Below are 21,655 nucleotides of genomic sequence, written 5' to 3'. Positions count from 1 at the left end.
CCTCTTTACTCCACGGTCATAATCAGACTTTCACTCATCGCTCAGTGGGAAAGGGAGTGCGTGGGGAACGGTGGGTGGGAGTGTTGTGGTGGTGGTGGGTAGGGAGGGGGGATGGAGCAGACGTGGTTGGAGGGTTCCAGCTAAAGTCCCCGACCGTGGGAGTCGCGAGAGGAGATATAGAGCGAGGAGGAGGGGGGAGACGAGGGAGACATGCATAGAGCATATACCCCCACTGCATAGAGGCGACGCAATTTAATTATTTATTTTGTTCCAATTCTATATCCCCACCACCCTCCACCACCACTCCCCAACCCCCCACCTCCCACCACATTCTTGGCGGCGCGGAACCTTCTTTTCCTCCAACGTGATCACAAACGGACCCCTTCCTCGCCCTCCACAGAGCCGGCGGCAAGTCAAGCTCGCCTCCTCTGTGTGTTTTGTGTGGGTCTGCAGCAGGCTCGACTTGCGTCAGCGAGCCCTTCGACTCTCGCGTTGTTTTGTGCTCATTTAGTGGACGGAAGCTCGTGATCGCATACGTACATACACGCACGCTCAATATGTAATAGGCTCTTCGGTTGTCATTAGGTATGCGTGTGTGCGCTCGTGGCTGGTACCGATATTAAACTGTTGTACTGCTGCACGGTTATAGATAGATACTGCATCTCATAAACGTACGGAGGATAGCCAAGCGGAGTAGATCGGAGCCCGCAATGAAACGCCGGAGGCTGGCTCGCACCACATCGTGCCGCGCGCCGCCGACTTTGAGTCTCGCCGGTTCGATCCCCACTAACGGAGGAACTGCGTCCAATGCGCCGAGCCCAGAGGCATTACAGGAATTATGGTAAGTACCCGTGCGTAGTTTGCTTGTCTTCATTCACGCGTGAACTTGGGAGCAGAATAAATGGGGGGGGGGGGGGGGGGAATATTGGCCGTGTATGATGAATTAACTGATGAATATAGAGGTCTTAGATAACAAAAACAGAAATGATACGTCTTGTTCGCACTTTCGCATTGATAAGTTAAAGGAAGCGTGCGCTGTACCGCACGCAGTATTTTTTTTAATGTTTGTTTTAGAACGTCGCGGGCTCTTCGGTTTGACGAACCAAACGAAGTAACACGTATGCGTCATTTTATAAATACCTGGTGGGATTGCTGCGATGTTTCACGATTGTAGAATTGTCATGATGTAGTGTACTGCCATTGATTTCAGCTTATTGAATAACACGTGCGTGTGTATGATTGCGGAATGTGTGAAAGTACTGTAGACGTCTTAATGACTTTTTAAAAAAAATAGATATAAAATGTAACGGGCGAGCGTTGGCGCAGTGAGTCAGTGGTTCGCGCCCACTTGCGCTATGAACCCGGCCGGGAGGACCTGGGTTCGATTCCCGGCCAAGGATAACATCGCTGGCGAGAGATATCTGAACTAGGCCTACCCACCCGACCCATTTCACCCACCCGCACTTACCAACGTGGTGCAAGTATGCTCAAGCAGTTACAGATTTGGCGGAGAAAGGCCTTCATCTAGCAGTGGAGTGAAAAGGGGCTGTTCGTTAACGTACACGCTAAATAATACCTGTCATAATAAATTGTCTTTGGGTTATATCGCGTAAGTATAAATGTGTCATAACCCGCCACCACCGACACAGCCAACCGGTAAGGTTTGTCACGTAAATAATACTTTTATAAGACACATTTTAAAGTACTTCAACCATTAATCTCGTACATTACTAACAAAGCAATTCATACAGAGCAGAGAGTAATCATACACTCTGTATATAACATCCCTGTCCATATATACCCTGCATACACTACATATTGCACAGTCAAATATGGGAACTGTGAAACTGGCTGTTACTGGCTGATGAGTGCTCAAAGTATTTTGAATAGTCTATTTTCTCAATTAACATAATGACATTGGCGTCTTATCATCCGAAATATTTAAAAATATGTTTTAAATATTCCACCAACTCTTAGTCGTTTCCTAATCGAATAGCAGAAGCACAATCTAGAACATGTGCTGGACATGGGCATCACGTGATTAATATCCCTTTGGGTTAAGTGAATAATGAACAGATACGACATGCAATTTTTACTATTCAAGCATTATCAGTTTAACATGGACATATATATATCCATGTACTTATTCGTCAAGATAGTGGTCCGGATAATGAAGCTGGTCTGAAAAAAGTTAATGAGTTGGGGTTTGGCTTAGCCTATCATCCCTCCAGCGTCGATGGAAATAAGTCCAACCTTGTAGCAAGTAAACAGTTGCGAGCATGCTGTCACGAGGCTCCCGCTCATCATGCAATTGTTAAATTAATAATACCGCAAACTCCGCTGAGCAAGAGACGCTCAGATAAAACGAAACCCTGAAATACTTTCAACTAAAACTGCTCCCAAACACGTAGACGCTCCCTCGCACTAAAACCAACCTCCAACACTTTTCTCTAAAACCAACACTCCCCTCGAACAACCAAACTAATGCCAGCTCTATCCAGAACACAAGTCCTGCCCCTGGCTAGCGCTATCACAACCAGTACAGCTAACACCTCCAATTAATAATGCTGTTCCTTAAAATAGCACAACACAAACGCCTGGACCATACACATTTCAGAATCTTAATTTGTACGGGAGGAATCCGATGAGCTATGAAGCTCTTTCCAAACATATCATGAACACCGTGACAAAACTAACCCAATGCATTCCCCTCCCTCTGCCTCGTTCGCTTCGCTCGCTGCCGTAACAGTGTCGCACCTCCCATTAGCACGGTTGCCGACATATGGTGCAGAAAAAAGGTCCTCATGCATACAAACACAGCGGTCATTCATCTGTGTCTCTTATCCCTCTGTATGTGTGGGTCTATTCTCCTGCATGTGCCCTCCTACCGAGCCCCCCCCCCGCCCCCCATCTCCGCATATTGTCGTCCTCTCTGGCACATTTCACCTCCTTTGCCTGCCATTCAATGCAAGTCTCAGCCCATCACCCATCATCAACAAACGAGAGACGACATCCTGCACAAGCCCGCTCACCGCTCTCTGTTTACAGACCTGTTGACAAGCAACTCCCTGGACTGGGGCTACCTTCCCCATGCCGCGGTGGTCATCGTGGGGTTGTCTGGTCATACTTCACCACATTTCGTCAGTGCGAATTTGTGAAGGAATGGGGGTTGGTGGGGAATCTCAGGATCGGTTCATATATCACTCTGCACCGATACCAACAAAAACATCAACAAATATATTTTATATAATAGGTGACAAGAAATGGCTCTTCTTCATGGCACTGATATTAGACTTTGATCGAGAACTGAAATGGCCAGATTAGTAGTGCAGTGCGTTAACCATTGCGCCACCGTCCCCCCCCCCCGCCTCTCTTAACACTGAATCATAGCTTTGACTTGTACGCAGCGACGAATGTATGGACGCACAGCTAATACACAGCCATGTACATATACACAGCCGATGGTGCAGCCCAGAGTAAACTGTGCGTGTGGTTGCTGGGGTTGCCGTATATCTGCATGGGTGCGTGGAGTCTTCGGGTGTCTGTACTGTCTGTGTGTGGATGCTGGTGGTGCTGTCTGTGTGTGTGGATGCTGGTGGCTCTGTCTGTGTGTAGATGCTGGTGGTGCTGTCTGTGTGTAGATGCTGGTGGTGCTGTCTGTGTGTAGATGCTGGTGGTGCTGTCTGTGTGTAGATGCTGGTGCTGCTGTCTGTGTGTGGATGCTGGTGCTGCTGTCTGTGTGTAGATGCTGGTGGTGCTGTCTGTGTGTGTAGATGCTGGTGGTGCTGTCTGTGTGTGGATGCTGGTGGTGCTGTCTGTGTGTAGATGCTGGTGGTGCTGTCTGTGTGTAGATGCTGGTGGTGATGTCTGTGTGTGTAGATTCTGGTGGCTCTGTCTGTGTGTGTAGATGCTGGTGGTGCTGTCTGTGTGTAGATGCTGGTGGTGCTGTCTGTGTGTGGATGTTGGTGGCTCTGTCTGTGTGTGTAGATGCTGGTGGTGCTGTCTGTGTGTGGATGCTGGTGGTGCTGGCTGTGTGTAGATGCTGGTGGGGCTGTCTGTGTGTAGATGCTGGTGGTGCTGTCTGTGTGTGGATGATGGTGGTGCTGGCTGTGTGTAGATGCTGGTGGTGCTGTCTGTGTGTAGATGCTGGTGGTGCTGTCTGTGTGTAGATGCTGGTGGTGCTATCTGTGTGTGTAGATACTGGTGGTGCTGTCTGTGTGTAGATGCTGGTGGTGCTGTCTGTGTTTGTAGATGCTGGTGGTGCTGTCTGTGTGTAGATGCTGGTGGTGCTGTCTGTGTGTGTAGATGCTGGTGGTGCTGTCTGTGTGTGTAGATGCTGGTGGTGCTGTCTGTGTTTGTAGATGCTGGTGGTGCTGTCTGTGTGTAGATGCTGGTGGTGCTGTCTGTGTGTATAGATGCTGGTGGTGCTGTCTGTGTGTAGATACTGGTGGTGTTGTTTGTGTGCGTGGATGCTGGTGGTGCTGTCTGTTGTGTATATATGCTGGTGGTGCTTTCTGTGTGTGTAGATGCTGGTGGTGCTGTCTGTGTGTAGATGCTGGTGGTGCTGTCTGTGTGTGGATGCTGATGGTGCTGTCTATCTGTGGATGCTGGTGGTGCTGTCTGTGTGTGGATGCTGGTGGTGCTGTCTGTGTGTAGATGCTGGTGGTGCTGTCTGTGTTTAGATGCTGGTGGTGCTGTCTGTGTGTGTAGATGCTGGTGGTGCTGTCTGTGTGTAGATGCTGGTGGTGCTGTCTGTGTGTAGATGCTGGTGGTGCTGTCTGTGTTTAGATGCTGGTGGTGCTGTCTGTGTGTGTGGATGCCGGTGGTGGTGTCTGTGTGTAGATGCTGGTGGTGCTGTCTGTGTGTGGATGTTGGTGGTGCTGTCTGTGTGTAGATGCTGGTGGTGCTGTCTGTGTGTGTAGATGCTGGTGGTGCGGTCTGTGTGTGTAGATGCTGGTGGTGCTGTCTGTGTGTGGATGCTGGTGGTGCTGTCTGTGTGTGTAGATGCCAGTGGTGTTGTCTGTGTGTAGATGCTGGTGGTGCTGTCTGTGTGTGGATGCTGGTGGTGCTGTCTGTGTGAAGATGCTGGTGGTGCTGTCTGTGTGTAGATGCTGGTGGTGCTGTCTGTGTGTGTGGATGCTGTTGGTGCTGTCTGTGTGTAGATGCTGGTGGTGCTGTCTGTGTGTGTGGATGCTGGTGGTGCTGTCTGTGTGTGTAGATGCTGGTGGTGCTGTCTGTGTGTGGATACTGGTGCTGCTGTCTGTGTGTAGATGCTGGTGGTTATGTCTGTGTGTGGATGCTGGTGGTGCTGTCTGTGTGTAGATGCTGGTGGTGCTGTCTGTGTGTAGATGCTGGTGGTGCTGTCTGTGTGTGTGGATGCTGGTGGTTCTGTCTGTGTGTGGATGCTGGTGGTTCTGTCTGTGTGTGGATGCTGGTGGTGCTGTCTGTGTGTGTAGATGCTGGTGGTGCTGTCTGTGTGTAGATGCTGATGGTGTTGTCTGGGTGTGGATGCTGGTGGTGCTGTCTGTGTGTGTAGATGCTGGTGGTGCTCTCTCTGTGTGTAGATGCTGGTGGTGCTGTCTGTGTGTGGATGCTGGTGGTGCTGTCTGTGTGTGGATGCTGGTGGTGCTCTCTGTGTGTGTAGATGCTGGTGGTGCTGTCTGTGTGTAGATGCTGGTGGTGCTGTCTGTGTGTGGATGCTGGTGGTGCTGTCTGTGTGTGTAGATGCTGGTGGTGCTCTCTCTGTGTGTAGATGCTGGTGGTGCTGTCTGTGTGTGGATGCTGGTGGTGCTGTCAGTGTGTGAATGCTGGTGGTGCTGTCTGTGTGTGGATGCTGGTGGTGCTGTCTGTGTGTAGATGCTGGTGGTGCTGTCTGTGTGTGGATGCTGGTGGTGCTGTCTGTGTGTGTAGATGCTGGTGGTGCTGTCTGTGTGTAGATGCTGGTGGTGCTGTCTGTGTGTGTAGATGCTGGTGGTGCTGTCTATGTGTGTAGATGCTGGTGGTGCTGTCTGTGTGTAGATGCTGGTGGTGCTGTCTGTGTGTGGATGCTGGTGGTGCTGTCTGTGTGTAGATGCTGGTGCTGCTTTCTGTATGTGGATGTTGGTGGTGCTGTCTGTGTGTGTAGATGCTGGTGGTGCTCTCTGTGTGTAGATGCTGGTGGTGCTGTCTGTGTGTGGATGCTGGTGCTGCTCTCTGTGTGTAGATGCTGGTGGTGCTGTCTGTGTGTGGATGCTGGTGGTGCTCTCTGTGTGTAGATGCTGGTGGTGCTGTCTGTGTGTGTGGATGCTGGTGCTGCTGTCTGTGTGTGGATGCTGGTGGTGCTCTCTGTGTGTAGATGCTGGTGGTGCTGTCTGTGTGTAGATGCTGGTGGTGATGTCTGTGTGTGGATGCTGGTGGTGCTGTCTGTGTGTGGATGCTGGTGGTGCTGTCTGTGTGAAGATGCTGGTGGTGCTGTCTGTGTGTAGATGCTGGTGGTGCTGTCTGTGTGTGTGGATGCTGTTGGTGCTGTCTGTGTGTAGATGCTGGTGGTGCTGTCTGTGTGTGTGGATGCTGGTGGTGCTGTCTGTGTGTGTAGATGCTGGTGGTGCTGTCTGTGTGTGGATACTGGTGCTGCTGTCTGTGTGTAGATGCTGGTGGATATGTCTGTGTGTGGATGCTGGTGGTGCTGTCTGTGTGTAGATGCTGGTGGTGCTGTCTGTGTGTAGATGCTGGTGGTGCTGTCTGTGTGTGTGGATGCTGGTGGTTCTGTCTGTGTGTGGATGCTGGTGGTTCTGTCTGTGTGTGGATGCTGGTGGTGCTGTCTGTGTGTGTAGATGCTGGTGGTGCTGTCTGTGTGTAGATGCTGATGGTGCTGTCTGGGTGTGGATGCTGGTGGTGCTGTCTGTGTGTGTAGATGCTGGTGGTGCTCTCTCTGTGTGTAGATGCTGGTGGTGCTGTCTGTGTGTGGATGCTGGTGGTGCTGTCTGTGTGTGGATGCTGGTGGTGCTCTCTGTGTGTGTAGATGCTGGTGGTGCTGTCTGTGTGTAGATGCTGGTGGTGCTGTCTGTGTGTGTGGATGCTGTTGGTGCTGTCTGTGTGTAGATGCTGGTGGTGCTGTCTGTGTGTGTGGATGCTGGTGGTGCTGTCTGTGTGTGTAGATGCTGGTGGTGCTGTCCGTGTGTGGATACTGGTGCTGCTGTCTGTGTGTAGATGCTGGTGGTTATGTCTGTGTGTGGATGCTGGTGGTGCTGTCTGTGTGTAGATGCTGGTGGTGCTGTCTGTGTGTAGATGCTGGTGGTGCTGTCTGTGTGTGTGGATGCTGGTGGTTCTGTCTGTGTGTGGATGCTGGTGGTTCTGTCTGTGTGTGGATGCTGGTGGTGCTGTCTGTGTGTGTAGATGCTGGTGGTGCTGTCTGTGTGTAGATGCTGATGGTGTTGTCTGGGTGTGGATGCTGGTGGTGCTGTCTGTGTGTGTAGATGCTGGTGGTGCTCTCTCTGTGTGTAGATGCTGGTGGTGCTGTCTGTGTGTGGATGCTGGTGGTGCTGTCTGTGTGTGGATGCTGGTGGTGCTCTCTGTGTGTGTAGATGCTGGTGGTGCTGTCTGTGTGTAGATGCTGGTGGTGCTGTCTGTGTGTGGATGCTGGTGGTGCTGTCTGTGTGTGTAGATGCTGGTGGTGCTCTCTCTGTGTGTAGATGCTGGTGGTGCTGTCTGTGTGTGGATGCTGGTGGTGCTGTCAGTGTGTGAATGCTGGTGGTGCTGTCTGTGTGTGGATGCTGGTGGTGCTGTCTGTGTGTAGATGCTGGTGGTGCTGTCTGTGTGTGGATGCTGGTGGTGCTGTCTGTGTGTGTAGATGCTGGTGGTGCTGTCTGTGTGTAGATGCTGGTGGTGCTGTCTGTGTGTGTAGATGCTGGTGGTGCTGTCTATGTGTGTAGATGCTGGTGGTGCTGTCTGTGTGTAGATGCTGGTGGTGCTGTCTGTGTGTGGATGCTGGTGGTGCTGTCTGTGTGTAGATGCTGGTGCTGCTTTCTGTATGTGGATGTTGGTGGTGCTGTCTGTGTGTGTAGATGCTGGTGGTGCTCTCTGTGTGTAGATGCTGGTGGTGCTGTCTGTGTGTGGATGCTGGTGCTGCTCTCTGTGTGTAGATGCTGGTGGTGCTGTCTGTGTGTGGATGCTGGTGGTGCTCTCTGTGTGTAGATGCTGGTGGTGCTGTCTGTGTGTGTGGATGCTGGTGCTGCTGTCTGTGTGTGGATGCTGGTGGTGCTCTCTGTGTGTAGATGCTGGTGGTGCTGTCTGTGTGTAGATGCTGGTGGTGATGTCTGTGTGTGGATGCTGGTGGTGCTGTCTGTGTGTGGATGCTGGTGGTGCTGTCTGTGTGAAGATGCTGGTGGTGCTGTCTGTGTGTAGATGCTGGTGGTGCTGTCTGTGTGTGTGGATGCTGTTGGTGCTGTCTGTGTGTAGATGCTGGTGGTGCTGTCTGTGTGTGTGGATGCTGGTGGTGCTGTCTGTGTGTGTAGATGCTGGTGGTGCTGTCTGTGTGTGGATACTGGTGCTGCTGTCTGTGTGTAGATGCTGGTGGATATGTCTGTGTGTGGATGCTGGTGGTGCTGTCTGTGTGTAGATGCTGGTGGTGCTGTCTGTGTGTAGATGCTGGTGGTGCTGTCTGTGTGTGTGGATGCTGGTGGTTCTGTCTGTGTGTGGATGCTGGTGGTTCTGTCTGTGTGTGGATGCTGGTGGTGCTGTCTGTGTGTGTAGATGCTGGTGGTGCTGTCTGTGTGTAGATGCTGATGGTGCTGTCTGGGTGTGGATGCTGGTGGTGCTGTCTGTGTGTGTAGATGCTGGTGGTGCTCTCTCTGTGTGTAGATGCTGGTGGTGCTGTCTGTGTGTGGATGCTGGTGGTGCTGTCTGTGTGTGGATGCTGGTGGTGCTCTCTGTGTGTGTAGATGCTGGTGGTGCTGTCTGTGTGTAGATGCTGGTGGTGCTGTCTGTGTGTGGATGCTGGTGGTGCTCTCTGTGTGTGTAGATGCTGGTGGTGCTCTCTCTGTGTGTAGATGCTGGTGGTGCTGTCTGTGTGTGGATGCTGGTGGTGCTGTCAGTGTGTGAATGCTGGTGGTGCTGTCTGTGTGTGGATGCTGGTGGTGCTGTCTGTGTGTAGATGCTGGTGGTGCTGTCTGTGTGTGGATGCTGGTGGTGCTGTCTGTGTGTGTAGATGCTGGTGGTGCTGTCTGTGTGTAGATGCTGGTGGTGCTGTCTGTGTGTGTAGATGCTGGTGGTGCTGTCTATGTGTGTAGATGCTGGTGGTGCTGTCTGTGTGTAGATGCTGGTGGTGCTGTCTGTGTGTGGATGCTGGTGGTGCTGTCTGTGTGTAGATGCTGGTGCTGCTTTCTGTATGTGGATGTTGGTGGTGCTGTCTGTGTGTGTAGATGCTGGTGGTGCTCTCTGTGTGTAGATGCTGGTGGTGCTGTCTGTGTGTGGATGCTGGTGCTGCTCTTTGTGTGTAGATGCTGGTGCTGCTGTCTGTGTGTGGATGCTGGTGGTGCTCTCTGTGTGTAGATGCTGGTGGTGCTGTCTGTGTGTGTGGATGCTGGTGCTGCTGTCTGTGTGTGGATGCTGCTGCTGCTGTCTGTGTGTAGATGCTGGTGGTGCTGTCTGTGTGTAGATGCTGGTGGTGCTGTCTGTGTGTGTGGATGCTGGTGCTGCTCTCTGTGTGTGGATGCTGGTGGTGCTGCTGTCTGTGTGTGGATGCTGGTGGTGCTGCTGCCTGTTATCGCTGCTACGATTATCGTCATTATATCTTCAGCTCTCCGGGCAGCAGCATAGCGCCGTGCAAGTGAAGCGCTCGCTCGTGAAGGATCAGGTGCGCGAGGTGATCGGGGGCCTGGAGATTGTGCTTGGAGAGCTGAAGGATGTGGCGAAGGAGCTGAAAGAGGTACGCATCTTTGGCCCAGTGAACGTCTTACAAAATGACCCCCCCCCCCCCACGTCTCCGTATAGGAGTCACTGTGTGTAGAAGAGACTATTTAAATACAAAGGTTCAGCCCTTCAATTGCTTGCTCCCACCACTGCCGACGGAAGGACCTTCGCCAGAGAGAGCTCTGGAGAAAACCGTCTACAAGGTATTCGGTCTATTCTTCCAAGCTAGCCTATATTATCTAAATCTTAACCAACATTTTTTTTTCCACCAGGTAAGGTCAACTGAGCTGTAAATATTTTTTTTTCAGAAGCGACCTGTCCACAAATGATAGCTAAATGAAGTGGCTTATGACGTGGAATCTTATCGCAGCCAGTTCCTCCCAACGCATCTTTCTCAATGTGGAGTAAAACACTGGAGGACCCGGAAAAAAATATACGAGCATGGGGAGAACATGCAAACTCGAAATAAACAGATTTGAGGGTTGGGATCGAAGCAAGAACCTCCTGTATACCAGGCGAAGTAGTGAACATCTCGCCACCGCGTTATCCAGTATATATTTAGAGGTAGAATGATCCAAACCCTGCCCCCCGCTCCCACCACCACCTCTTCACGACTCGTTCACTCAGTGGCGATTCATAAGCGATTGTTTATTTAAACATTGCGGTGGATTCAGCGGCCTCTGGTGGCTGGATGGGGTCACGTGAACCCATTACTCACAACACATACGAATCCATGAACATCGATTGTTTTATCACGATGTATTGCGAGGTTAAGAATCGATATTTATTGTTTTTATGCACACTCCCAATGCCCATTCGTGAATGCTCCATTCTCTATGACAGTTACGGTGTTGCCATGTGTGTGTGTGTGTGTACATTGGGTCTTGCGTACGTGCGAATGTGTGCACGTGCACGTGTGTGCAAGGATATGTTCGTTTTTATGAGTTTATTTATAATTCCAAGTCTCTCTTGAAAATAGAATTACCGTTCGGTGACCTCTCACCCCTTCATTAGAATGTCTGTCCGTCTTCTTTCTGCATATTGTACGCACGTGTGTAACCGTTTGCGTGTACTCGCCGCTGTGTTCACGTAGATACTCGTTACATCGGCCGGCGTTGCACCGCATCGTCAGTCTCATCAACCCACCGCTCTGGAGCTATGTCTGAACATACTTCACCACGCTGGTAACTGTGGGTTGTTGAATGCAGGGAGAGTACAGAACGGCAGTGAATGTTGCTGCACTGCTCTCTACTCCACTACAACGCCTGCTGCACGTGTCTCTTACACATGGTGGTCGCGCCCATCCAATCACTATCCAGGCTCAACCCCTGCTTAACTTCCGATATCTGACAGCACCTGGCAATTTTCCACGTGATTTCATCCAGGATAAATATCATATGACTGCTAATGTAGAATGAAACACGATCGTGTGCATATCTTCTCGGCGTCTATCGTCTCGGCTCCGCCGCAGTTAATAGCACTTGACTCGCAATCCGATGATTGCGTAAATTGCCTTAACTTATTTGATTAGCCAGACAATCTATGAGTCTTAAGAGGATGGTCCACCTCTGAGATGCTTGGTCAATTCCTTAAATGCGTATTGTTACGTGAGTGATATGTAATACGTATAAGTGTGTGTATATGTGTACTAATTCACAGCCCTCGATGATATACAATCAATCATAAGTTGCGGACATGTGTAATACGTGTAAAGCACTGTAAGCTATGCTGACCATTAATGTAGAGTCGGGATTTGAAGGCAAATTTGTTTCAGCAGTGCTATACATTGAGTTGCACATGCTGTACTGCATTTATATAGACTAGGTGGCACTGTATGGTCAGAGGACTCCCACTCGTTATCAGAAGGTTGCAAGTTCTGACCGCGGCTGAGCCTTGCATGCCAAATGGAGTCGACAAAACAAGAACCATGATTTGGGAAATAAGCAGTTGTTAATGTAATACGTTTGACTTTCGCGACCGATATTATGATTCATAGTTGACTTTCATGTCAGATGGCCGCGTGAGTAATAACGCATGTGTATCCCTTGGACAGACCGTTCCCTGCCATGGGAACGTAGCACTTCCACCACTCTCCGTTTCAGCAGGAGATAATTTACCTTGAGACTTTCTGACTGCCCTCAACAAAAACAAAACGACCCATATGTTTATTCAATCATGCGCGAACACTTGCCCTTACACTGACCGTAGGGGAAAGTGTTTAACTCCATGGGCAAGTGTTGTTATCGGGCACTCACTGAGGTCGACATAGCACACAATATCGAGTGGTTTATCGAGTACCGTGACCGGCCCACTTTGTCTCCCCAGTGCTGATGTTTACAGACCGCATTAGGTACTCTCCTCTAAGACTCAATTGACATCACGGACGCCTAATGTATATCATGAGTAAACTTGTTAGCCATAGACGCGATTCAATGCACCGGTGCCACGACCAATCAAGCCTAAACGCAGGCGCAGGCACAGATCCTTCATGTTCGGCTTTAATAGACTGTTGGGGCAAGTCGTGTTATCGAGCACTCATAAGGTCGGCACAGCACACGACGGGGTGGATGGCCAGCACCACGCTCGGCCGCATTTGTCTCCCGAGTGATGATGTTTACATATCTCACCAGGCACTCATTTGAGGCCGAGTCGACCTAGGGGCGGCCCAAGACTAGTTCAGATAATTGTCACGGATTCGTAGCTGGGCGCACTAACCGTTACGCCATCGCTCCTCACATGCACACAATTAGAAACAGAATGTAGTGTACACTACTCATACGTAGCGTTTCGTATATGACGTGCTGTGCGCGTGGACTGAACCACCTGTATTTAGTTTTGTTGTCCTTCCCCCACACCTCTGATTAGCACAGTTGGCTACATACGGTGCGAAAGGAGTTCAACATATATTCATTCACACACGTGCGATGTAGAACAACCCCCATCCCACCGCCGGCTTCTCTCCCGCCGTGCCTAGGTCGTCTCCCAAATCGACACGCTCACCGCCAGCCTTAACCTGGACGAGGAGACGGACGACTCCAAGTGCAGCACCCTCAACAGCTCCTCGAGCGGCAACACTGGCTCCAGCGGGGGCGGCGCTGCTGCCGTTGCTCGTTTCAGCACCACGGTCAGCGCCGCGCGCTTCAGCACAACGGTCAACGCCGCGCGCTTCAGCACCACGGTCAGCGCCTTCGCCAGCCGCACCTCGGCCACCGCCTCCGTGCTCACGGTTCTCCGGAAGCCTCGGCCACCTCCACCCCCTCCCAGGACCACACCGGTGTCGCTGCCCCAGCTGCCCTTTTGCGAGGATTCGGGCCAGCGGGGCAGCTCCTTGGAGCCGACAGAGCAGGAGGAGGAGGAGGAGCAGGGGACTGTGGCAAGAGAAGGCGGCGGCAGGGAGAGGAAGCGGGAAGTGCGAGATAACTTTTGCTGCCAACGGCGGCAGTTCGAGCTGAGCTACACGGCAGTGCGGCAGCGGACAGAGCTCGTCCGGGACTCGGCCTCATATCAACATGATCAGTCAAATCATTATTACCATCATCCTCAACAGCATCTTCAGCAGCAGCATCCTTATCAGCACCGGCAAGTGGAACAACACGCACTCAAGGATCGTGTACGCTTCAATGACCTCGTCGAGTTCAGCGACCTGGTCGAGGAAGAAGAGGAGGAGGAAGGTAATGAGGACCCTTTGGCATCAGTGCAAGCACGGGGTCATCCGTTGGGGCAAATCGTCTGCAACCAGAGCGCGCTGCAGGTGGAAGCCATGCAATTGAGACACCACCACCAACTCCACCACCACCACCATCAGCAACAGCAGCAGCAGCAGCTCGCGTGCTCCGTGCAATTGAACGCGGGTGCTCTCCAAGCTCTGCCCCCCTCTGGCTTCGTAAGGGACAGTAGGAGCATTTCCTACCACGCCAGGGACACGACCGTGATTGCGCATGCCCAGATAGACTCTGAGGGTCAACCGCCCCCCAAGGCAATACTGAGAAAGTCTAAAAACACCGTGGTATAGGGTGTACCGGTGTGCGCAGTGCAATGTCTTCTGCGATGGCAGTGGTGGTGGGGTACGAATATTAATAATAAAGTTCTGCTTTTGGAAGCAATGCTGGCTAAGTTTGGTAGCTGATGGCTGAATGTAAGGACACACCGCATTGTGCGAGCTTGTCCTATAGGATCCTTGCAGAATGGTACACAAACCTCACATAGCAAACTCCATTCACCAATCCCCTGCGTTCAATGCACATTGGAGTCGTTGTACACCGCATGAGCCTGATGATCAGGACACTGCCCACATAAAGTATGGAATATTATAATTAAAATCACTGTATTTGTTGTTGTATGTTTTAGGGGACGTAAGTGGTTGCTGTTTCAGATTAAGAGCGAGTGTATTATTTTTGTGGGTTTGTGGGCACTTGTGTCTCGCATGGACTGAGTGCTTTGGTTGACATTAAGATCGAGTTTTTGTGACTGTGGGTGCATATGTACCAAACCTGCGAGGAGCGATAGTGCAGCGGTTAGCGTGCTGCACTACTAACCTGGCGAACCAAGTTCGATTCCGACTCACTTTCAACATCATTGACGATTATTTTAACCGGTACTGGGCCTCCCCTAGGTCGACTCAGCCCCAAATGAGTACGGTGTGTAAAAATCATAACTGGAGAGACAAAGGTGGCCGGGCATGGTGCTGGTCACCCACCCCATCGTGTACCGTGCCAGCCTTAATAGGTGCTCGCTAACAGCACTTGCCCCAGTAGTCTGTTAAGGATATACGGGGGATCCTTCTCTCACCCGACACGATGCAAAGTACTTATTGAGAGTGATGCGTTTCCCTCTCTGACTAAAAACAAAAGTGCCAATGCAAGTTAATCATCAGGCGTGTGCAGCGTGTAACGCAATATTTTCTATCCGAAGGGAAGTGACTTGGTAAATGCGCAAAGACGTGTCGTTGTGTTTGGCGCTTTATAAAACGCTGCCATACAATGGCATGGTCTCGACAAACATAATTCATGCCTTGCTATGTAAATGGCCTACCATGTATATAGTGATCTGTATAGTACCGCGTAGGCGCTTGAAAGAAGCAAACATGCTCAGGGATTTTAATAGTGCCGAATGAGATGTGTGTGTGTGTACATGAGGCGTGCGTGTTTATTTATTTAACTCGTGCACTGCTATAAATATATTGGGGGCGGGAGGGGGGGGGGATGCTTGTTTCACACCCGCTTGCTCGGACTTCTGAGCAGATGAGTTGTGGCTGTCGGGCCCCTTGAAAATGACCGCTATTCAATGTGTGCTTCGAATTATATTTATACCATACGAGGTTGTCGAGACAACTTGTACTGGGTTGTGTGAATTCATTACCCAGGTGACTTCCAAAAAGTAACACCTCGTTGCTTTTCTTCTCAGTAGACTCCAAATCGACAGAAGCACTCCTCAAAGAGGACGATGCCAGATCGTTCCATATTATCGTAAAAATCCCGGAGGTCATTGCTCACAGTCCACATGCCAAAGCAGAACACGGTGCAACCCGAGGTGTCAGAACTTTACGGGTGTCGATGTATTCATTCATTTGGCGAATGTTTTGATCATTTGCAATGTTTATCGAATACAAATCAGTGTTGCTGGCCACGTCAAGAAATTGGAACTGCAAAAGTTGCGCCACCCTCAGATAGTACCGACCGGTGAAATGTCCGGTCTCGGTACCTGGACTATGAGGTCAGGTTTACTGTGCTGCTTAGTTCACTCGATGCATGCGTAAGTTGGCACGCTGATATTTGCATCTGACAATGGCAGACAATATAGGCGAGCCCGAGAAACATCAGAGGTCATTGCACCGAATGTTCTGCCACACCTGCCGTGCAGAATAGATCTGGCGCGTTCATATTTTCACTGCTCAGCCCCAAGAAGGACGGTCTATGCGAGCAACGTCGTGAAAATGGCACCGCCGGCAAAGGGCACTGTTCTCGGACGGTTCTTTTTACGACACCGATTAATAATTTTCCTGTGTTGGAATTCTCGGCCCGTGGTTCCACGTTGGCACCGGTGCATTGGAAAATATGAGGCAATGTAAAAAAAAAAAATATCTGCCAAATGTTCTTGGCATTCCCATGAATAACATTTTGTATCCGTTCAATAAAACGTTATTGATTTTAGAAAAATAGGAGGATTTACTTTTGGTGTAGCCCTGAGCTATCAGTCTATATATATATACACACACACATAGACTGTACCATTACATGGATATGGGGTGCCCGCAGAAATCCCTCTCGGGTATTTGAGCACAAAAGGCCACATTTGCACATTATTCCCGATTTGTTGGTGAAGGGCGTTAATACGAAAAGGGCAAATGGGAAGCCAAGTAGGCAGAAGTAATGCAGTCTGTTCTTCTCAGCACCCCTCTCCCACCGTTTCTCTGTCAATGTACAGCACTTATGACAAATGTAATATTTCATTGTGTCATTGGTCATGGAGAATATATATGAATATTTATATATAAATGATAATATATCAATCATTATTTACATTGTATCTAAATACATAAGCATCTCATGACGCAGTACAGGCCAACCAGATAAAAATCAACGGGACATCATCATCGGCCTTGGTCATTCCACTGCTGGACGATGGCCACCCCTCAACTCGTGACGAGCTCTCACGAACTCCTTGATGTAACAAATCTGCCCAGAGCGCGGATGACGGTGAGCAAAGTGAGTTCATTCGATTCGAAATAACTCACGTAACCAAAACAAAGAGCAACAGTCGGGGAGTATCTTGAGCAGTGGGATGATGCACCACGCAAAACCGTCCTGGCCACCGAAATCTTATGTTGACGTGGACTTGTAATGTGCTCCGTGATGGTTTGAACGCGTGTGGACGGGCCAAAGCTATGATAAAACATAGAGAGAGAGCGTTTATTTTTTTCCAGAAGTAGGCTATACAGGCATCGTCACGAGTTAATTCTCCTCCTGAAGATGCCCGCAGGAGTGCGTGGCGAAAGCTGAAGAGAAAGAAATGCTGCTCAACACCCAGCGCAACCCTGGAGGATAAACGTACATAGGGGTGCCCGGGCGGGGGGTAGTCATGGTAAGAGGAAAGGAGGTCCTTTTATCTTGACTTAATTAGGTGGAGAGAATGCTCACCACAAGTTGTAACCATGGACGAATACCGAACGCCTGACGTGACAACGGGTGACCCTGATGAAGAGTCACTTCGATACATTGCTCCCCATTGACGCGTCATGCACTTGGGTCCATCGGAAACGTCCCAAGACTTTGAAATTCCCCACCCACACAGAAAACAAATAAAAAAAATAACGTTGTCCCACGCGCTCAAAACGCTCACGCAACGCTTCATTGTCAATCGAATAAAACCTTTTCCTTCAAAGGGATGCTGAAACGTTCGGAACGTGTGGAAGGCACGATTGTCTCCTCAATGTGGAGTTTTCTCAACTTTTCTCTCGATCCTTTTGTCGTTAGAATGTTTTATGATTATTTCTCGACTTGTTTTGAGATTTCTCTCTTTTGTTGTCGTTGTTTTTTTTGTTTTACGTGAGCATACGTAGCACTTTCGAAACTGAAAAGCTTCATGTTGAAGTTCGGCCGCTGCGCATTTAATTGTTTTGAAGATGGTTACATCACTTGACCCGGGTGTGTCGGCATGCCACGCAACGAGGGACGTGGATATGTCCTTAAAGCGAGTTGTCTGTTTCATTCTCAAACTGGTGGCAAGGAATCTAAGAAACTTGCGCCATCGTTTCAAGTGCCGCGCAAGAAGTTAAAACCGGCGACCCTGTGGATTGCAAGTCCAGCGTCATAACGATTACTTCCACGGTAGCATCCATTATTTTAGTATAATTTGTATGATTATCATTTTGTCTTGTTTATATTCGTAAAAATGTATGTTTTGTTATTGTTTTACTTAAAATGTATTGTTTAGTGTACATAAATGCAAACCTTTTCGAATACTATGTTGCGTTTACCTAAAATTTCTGTACGGCTTCTTGATAAGCAGTAACATTTAAGTGCGATACAAATCACAGTTGTACTTTATTGTAATCTTCATAATCTTTGTGGCACTACAGTGCAAACTATTATTTTATCGCACATCAATCTCATGGCTTCCCTTACTTATTCACTGCCCTCGTTAAGCACGGTCGTCTAAAACGCTCGCTTCTTTAATTATTCTCACTTATAAGGCAATGATTAACCATGGCAGTGATGAAGTCTGCCAAGACTGTCTTTTAATGTCATAAATCAATGTCTCGACGCACAAAGGAGCAATGGGAAAGCACTCATCTCGTCTAGCAGCCATGATGCAGCGGTAGAATTTCCACATTCCCATGGCAGGGACCAGCCGTTCCATGCCATGACCGATGTTGACTATCCACAAAGTGTGTGTGTGTGCTTTATTGTATTACCCTGGATGGCCTGAGTCGTCCGCTGATGGAGTTTTGAGCTTGCAACCTCCCAACTCTCGAGGAGTCCGTGCTGTGCTGTAACACAACCCCAGCTAGGTTATTGCTTCTAATCACGCACAATGAAATTGTCGTCCAACAAAATTACACGCGATTATCAACAATGTTACACGTGATGATGAAGAATATTATACGTGATGATCAACAATATCACACGTAATGATCAGCAATATCACACGTGATGATCAACAATATCACACGTGATGATCAACAATATCACACGTGATGATTACCAATATCACACGTGATGATCAACAATATCACACGTGATGATCAACAATATCACACGTGATTATCAACAATATTACACGTGATGATCACCAATTTCACACGTGATGATCACCAATATCACACGTGATGATCAACAATATCACACGTGATGATCAGCAATATCACTCGTGATGATCAACAATATCACACGTGATGATCAACAATATCACACGTGATGATCAACAATATCACTCGTGATGATCAACAATATTACACGTAATGATCAACAATATCACACGTGATGATCAACAATATTACACGTGATGATCAACAATATCACAGGTGATGATCAACAATATCACACGTGATGATCAACAATATTACACGTGATGATCAACAATATTACACGTGATGATCAACGATATTGCACGTGATGATCAACAATATCACACGTGATGATCAACAATATCACACGTGATGATCAACAATATCACACGTGATGATCAACAATATCACACGTGATGATCAACAATATTGTCGTCCAATAATAGTACACGTGATGATCAACAATATTACACGTGATGATCAACAATATTACACGTGATGATCAACTATATCACACGTGATGATCAACAATATTACACGTGATGATCAACAATATCACACGTGATGATCACCAATATCACACGTGATGATCAACAATATTACACGTGATGATCAACAATATTACACGTGATGATCAACAATATCACACGTGATGATCAACAATATCACACGTGATGATCAACAAAGTTACACGTGATGATCAACAATATTACACGTGATGATCAACAATATCACACGTGATGATCAGCAATATCACGCGTGATGATCAATGATATTACACGTGATGATCAACAATATCACACGTGATGATCAACAATATTACACGTGATGATCAATGATATTACACGTGATGATCAATGATATTACACGTGATGATCAACAATATTACACGTGATGATCAACAATAACACACGTGATGATCAACAATATCACACGTGATGATCACCAATATCACACGTGATGATCAACAATATTACACGTGATGATCAACAATATTACACGTGATGATCAACAATATCACATGTCCTGATCAACAATATCACACGTGATGATCAACAATATTACACGTGATGATCAACAATATTACACGTGATGATCAACAATATTACACGTGATGATCAACAATATCACACGTGATGATCAGCAATATCACACGTGATAATGAACAATATTACACGTGATGATCAACAATATTACACGTGATGATCAACAATATCACACGTGATGATCAACAATATCACACGTGATGATCAACAATATCACACGTGATGATCAACAATATTACACGTGATGATCAACAATATTACACGTGATGATCAACAATATCACACGTGATGATCAGCAATATCACACGTGATAATGAACAATATTATACGTGATGATCAACAATATCACACGTAATGATCAACAATATCACACGTGATGATCAACAATATCACACGTGATGATCAACAATATCACACGTGATGATCAACAATATTGCACGTGATGATCAACAATATTACACGATTTCCCACGTGGCCACAGTTGCTTTTTCTCTGCATTCTCTGAGCATAATCGCTGTACTTATATCAGTTTGCTTTTGTTATTTTTGGTGACCAAGATCACCTTTGCATATCAGACCTACGCTGCTTCCACCCGGTTAAACAACAATACCCTTTTATTTATCACCAGTAGTACTGGATATGACACATCTTTGTAACATAAACAGCAGCTTCTTAATCAAACTGTGCAATGCCATGTATATAATTTGCAAACCGCGTGCATTATAATGCAGAAAAAAAGGGCTGCAGTGTTTAAAGGAAATTTAGCTTTACTCGCAGATGTGTTATCGGGTTGTACTGCGAATTGTTTTTTTTTTCACGATGTCAGCTTCCACGTGCTTCTGCAGGACCTTGAAGCGGAACGTCAGACATTGTGCCGAGCAAACACGCAAGTGCAGCCAAAAAACACATCAGAGAGCTGCACAGCAGATACAAAACAATCTACGCAGTAGAGAATTGAGTTGCAGTAGAGAATTGAGTTGCAGTAGAGAATTGAGTTGCGTTAAGCCAAAAAGTAAAACAAATATGCCCGTGTCATTTAACGTGAGTGTGACAGGTCAAATATTTATTAATGGAAAACGATGCAAAATGATTACTTCCGTCGCGAAGGGGAAATTGTTCACGAATAAAAAGTTGCGATGACAGGTGGTGACGAGTGTGCAGGGTTTGGAGAAGGAGGTTTGTGGTGGATGGGGCGCGCGTTTAGGGTGGAGGATGGCAGGTGACCGAGACGGGCATTGAAGTTGCAATCAGAGGTTGGTAAATAAGGAGAATACCTAAAGTCAGATGGTGGAGATAATACGATCTTGTAATATTAGGCCTACGAAGACGGAGGTCAACCTTGCTTAGTTTAACACGTAGGCATTCGTGACCAATATTATTAATAATACATGTTTTTGGGTTAGATCGCGTAAATATGTGTCGAAACACCTCCACCACCCGACACGGCCGATCAGTAAGGGATTTGTCACTTACATCGCCTGATGATGCTGGACGTAATTGCCAGCGAAACGTCGTACTCAAATTGTAAATATTGTGGATTCACTCTTCAACACGCCAGTGGGCTGAAGTAGTAAACTATTTGTCGTTATAATAATAGGGTTTTTCCCCTTTTTTCTGGCAACAAAACTGAAACCTTTTTACAAGGATTCATGTCTGCATTAACCACAATACCTGCAGTCAAAATGCAAACAAAAAAACATACTATGATAATATGTGCATTGTCCTTGAAACTGATTGGTCCACACCAAGGGACGGCTTGTGTTTGTGAAAAGGTGGACTAATTATATTTGTCGTTTTGTTAACGTGACAAATCCCGTACTTGATTGGCCGTGTCGGGTGGTGGAGAGTTTCGACACATTTATAGTTACGCGATGTAACCCAAAGATCTTTATTATGTCAACCATGCTGTAGGTTCTTGTTGAAGGTCAGTAAGCTT

The 21,655-nt window shown here is 48.0% G+C and overlaps 1 protein-coding gene across 2 annotated transcripts; it reads left to right on the top strand.

Annotated features, from left to right (window-relative positions):
• Window positions 1-125: 125 nt before the first annotated feature.
• LOC116950661 (uncharacterized) lies at window positions 126-21,355 on the top strand. 2 transcript variants are annotated; one of them, XM_032968611.2, is made up of 3 exons: window positions 126-841; window positions 9,788-9,904; window positions 12,863-21,355. In XM_032968611.2, the coding sequence occupies exons 1-3, from the start codon at window positions 839-841 to the stop codon at window positions 13,898-13,900; spliced, it is 1,158 nt and encodes a 385-aa protein (XP_032824502.2). In that variant the 5' UTR covers window positions 126-838; the 3' UTR covers window positions 13,901-21,355. The 2 variants fall into 2 exon arrangements, with proteins under 2 accessions (XP_032824502.2, XP_032824501.2); XM_032968610.2 differs by having other exon boundaries at window positions 128-841; window positions 9,776-9,904.
• The last annotated feature ends 300 nt before the right edge of the window (window positions 21,356-21,655 follow it).

This window comes from Petromyzon marinus, chromosome 40 (assembly GCF_048934315.1).
Source record: "Petromyzon marinus isolate PM22_M1 ecotype Great Lakes invasive population chromosome 40, UKy_Petmar_22M1.pri1.0, whole genome shotgun sequence".
Lineage (NCBI taxonomy): Eukaryota > Metazoa > Chordata > Hyperoartia > Petromyzontiformes > Petromyzontidae > Petromyzon > Petromyzon marinus.
Note: the sequence above shows the minus strand (reverse complement) of the source record. Positions and strands in the feature narration are given on the sequence as shown.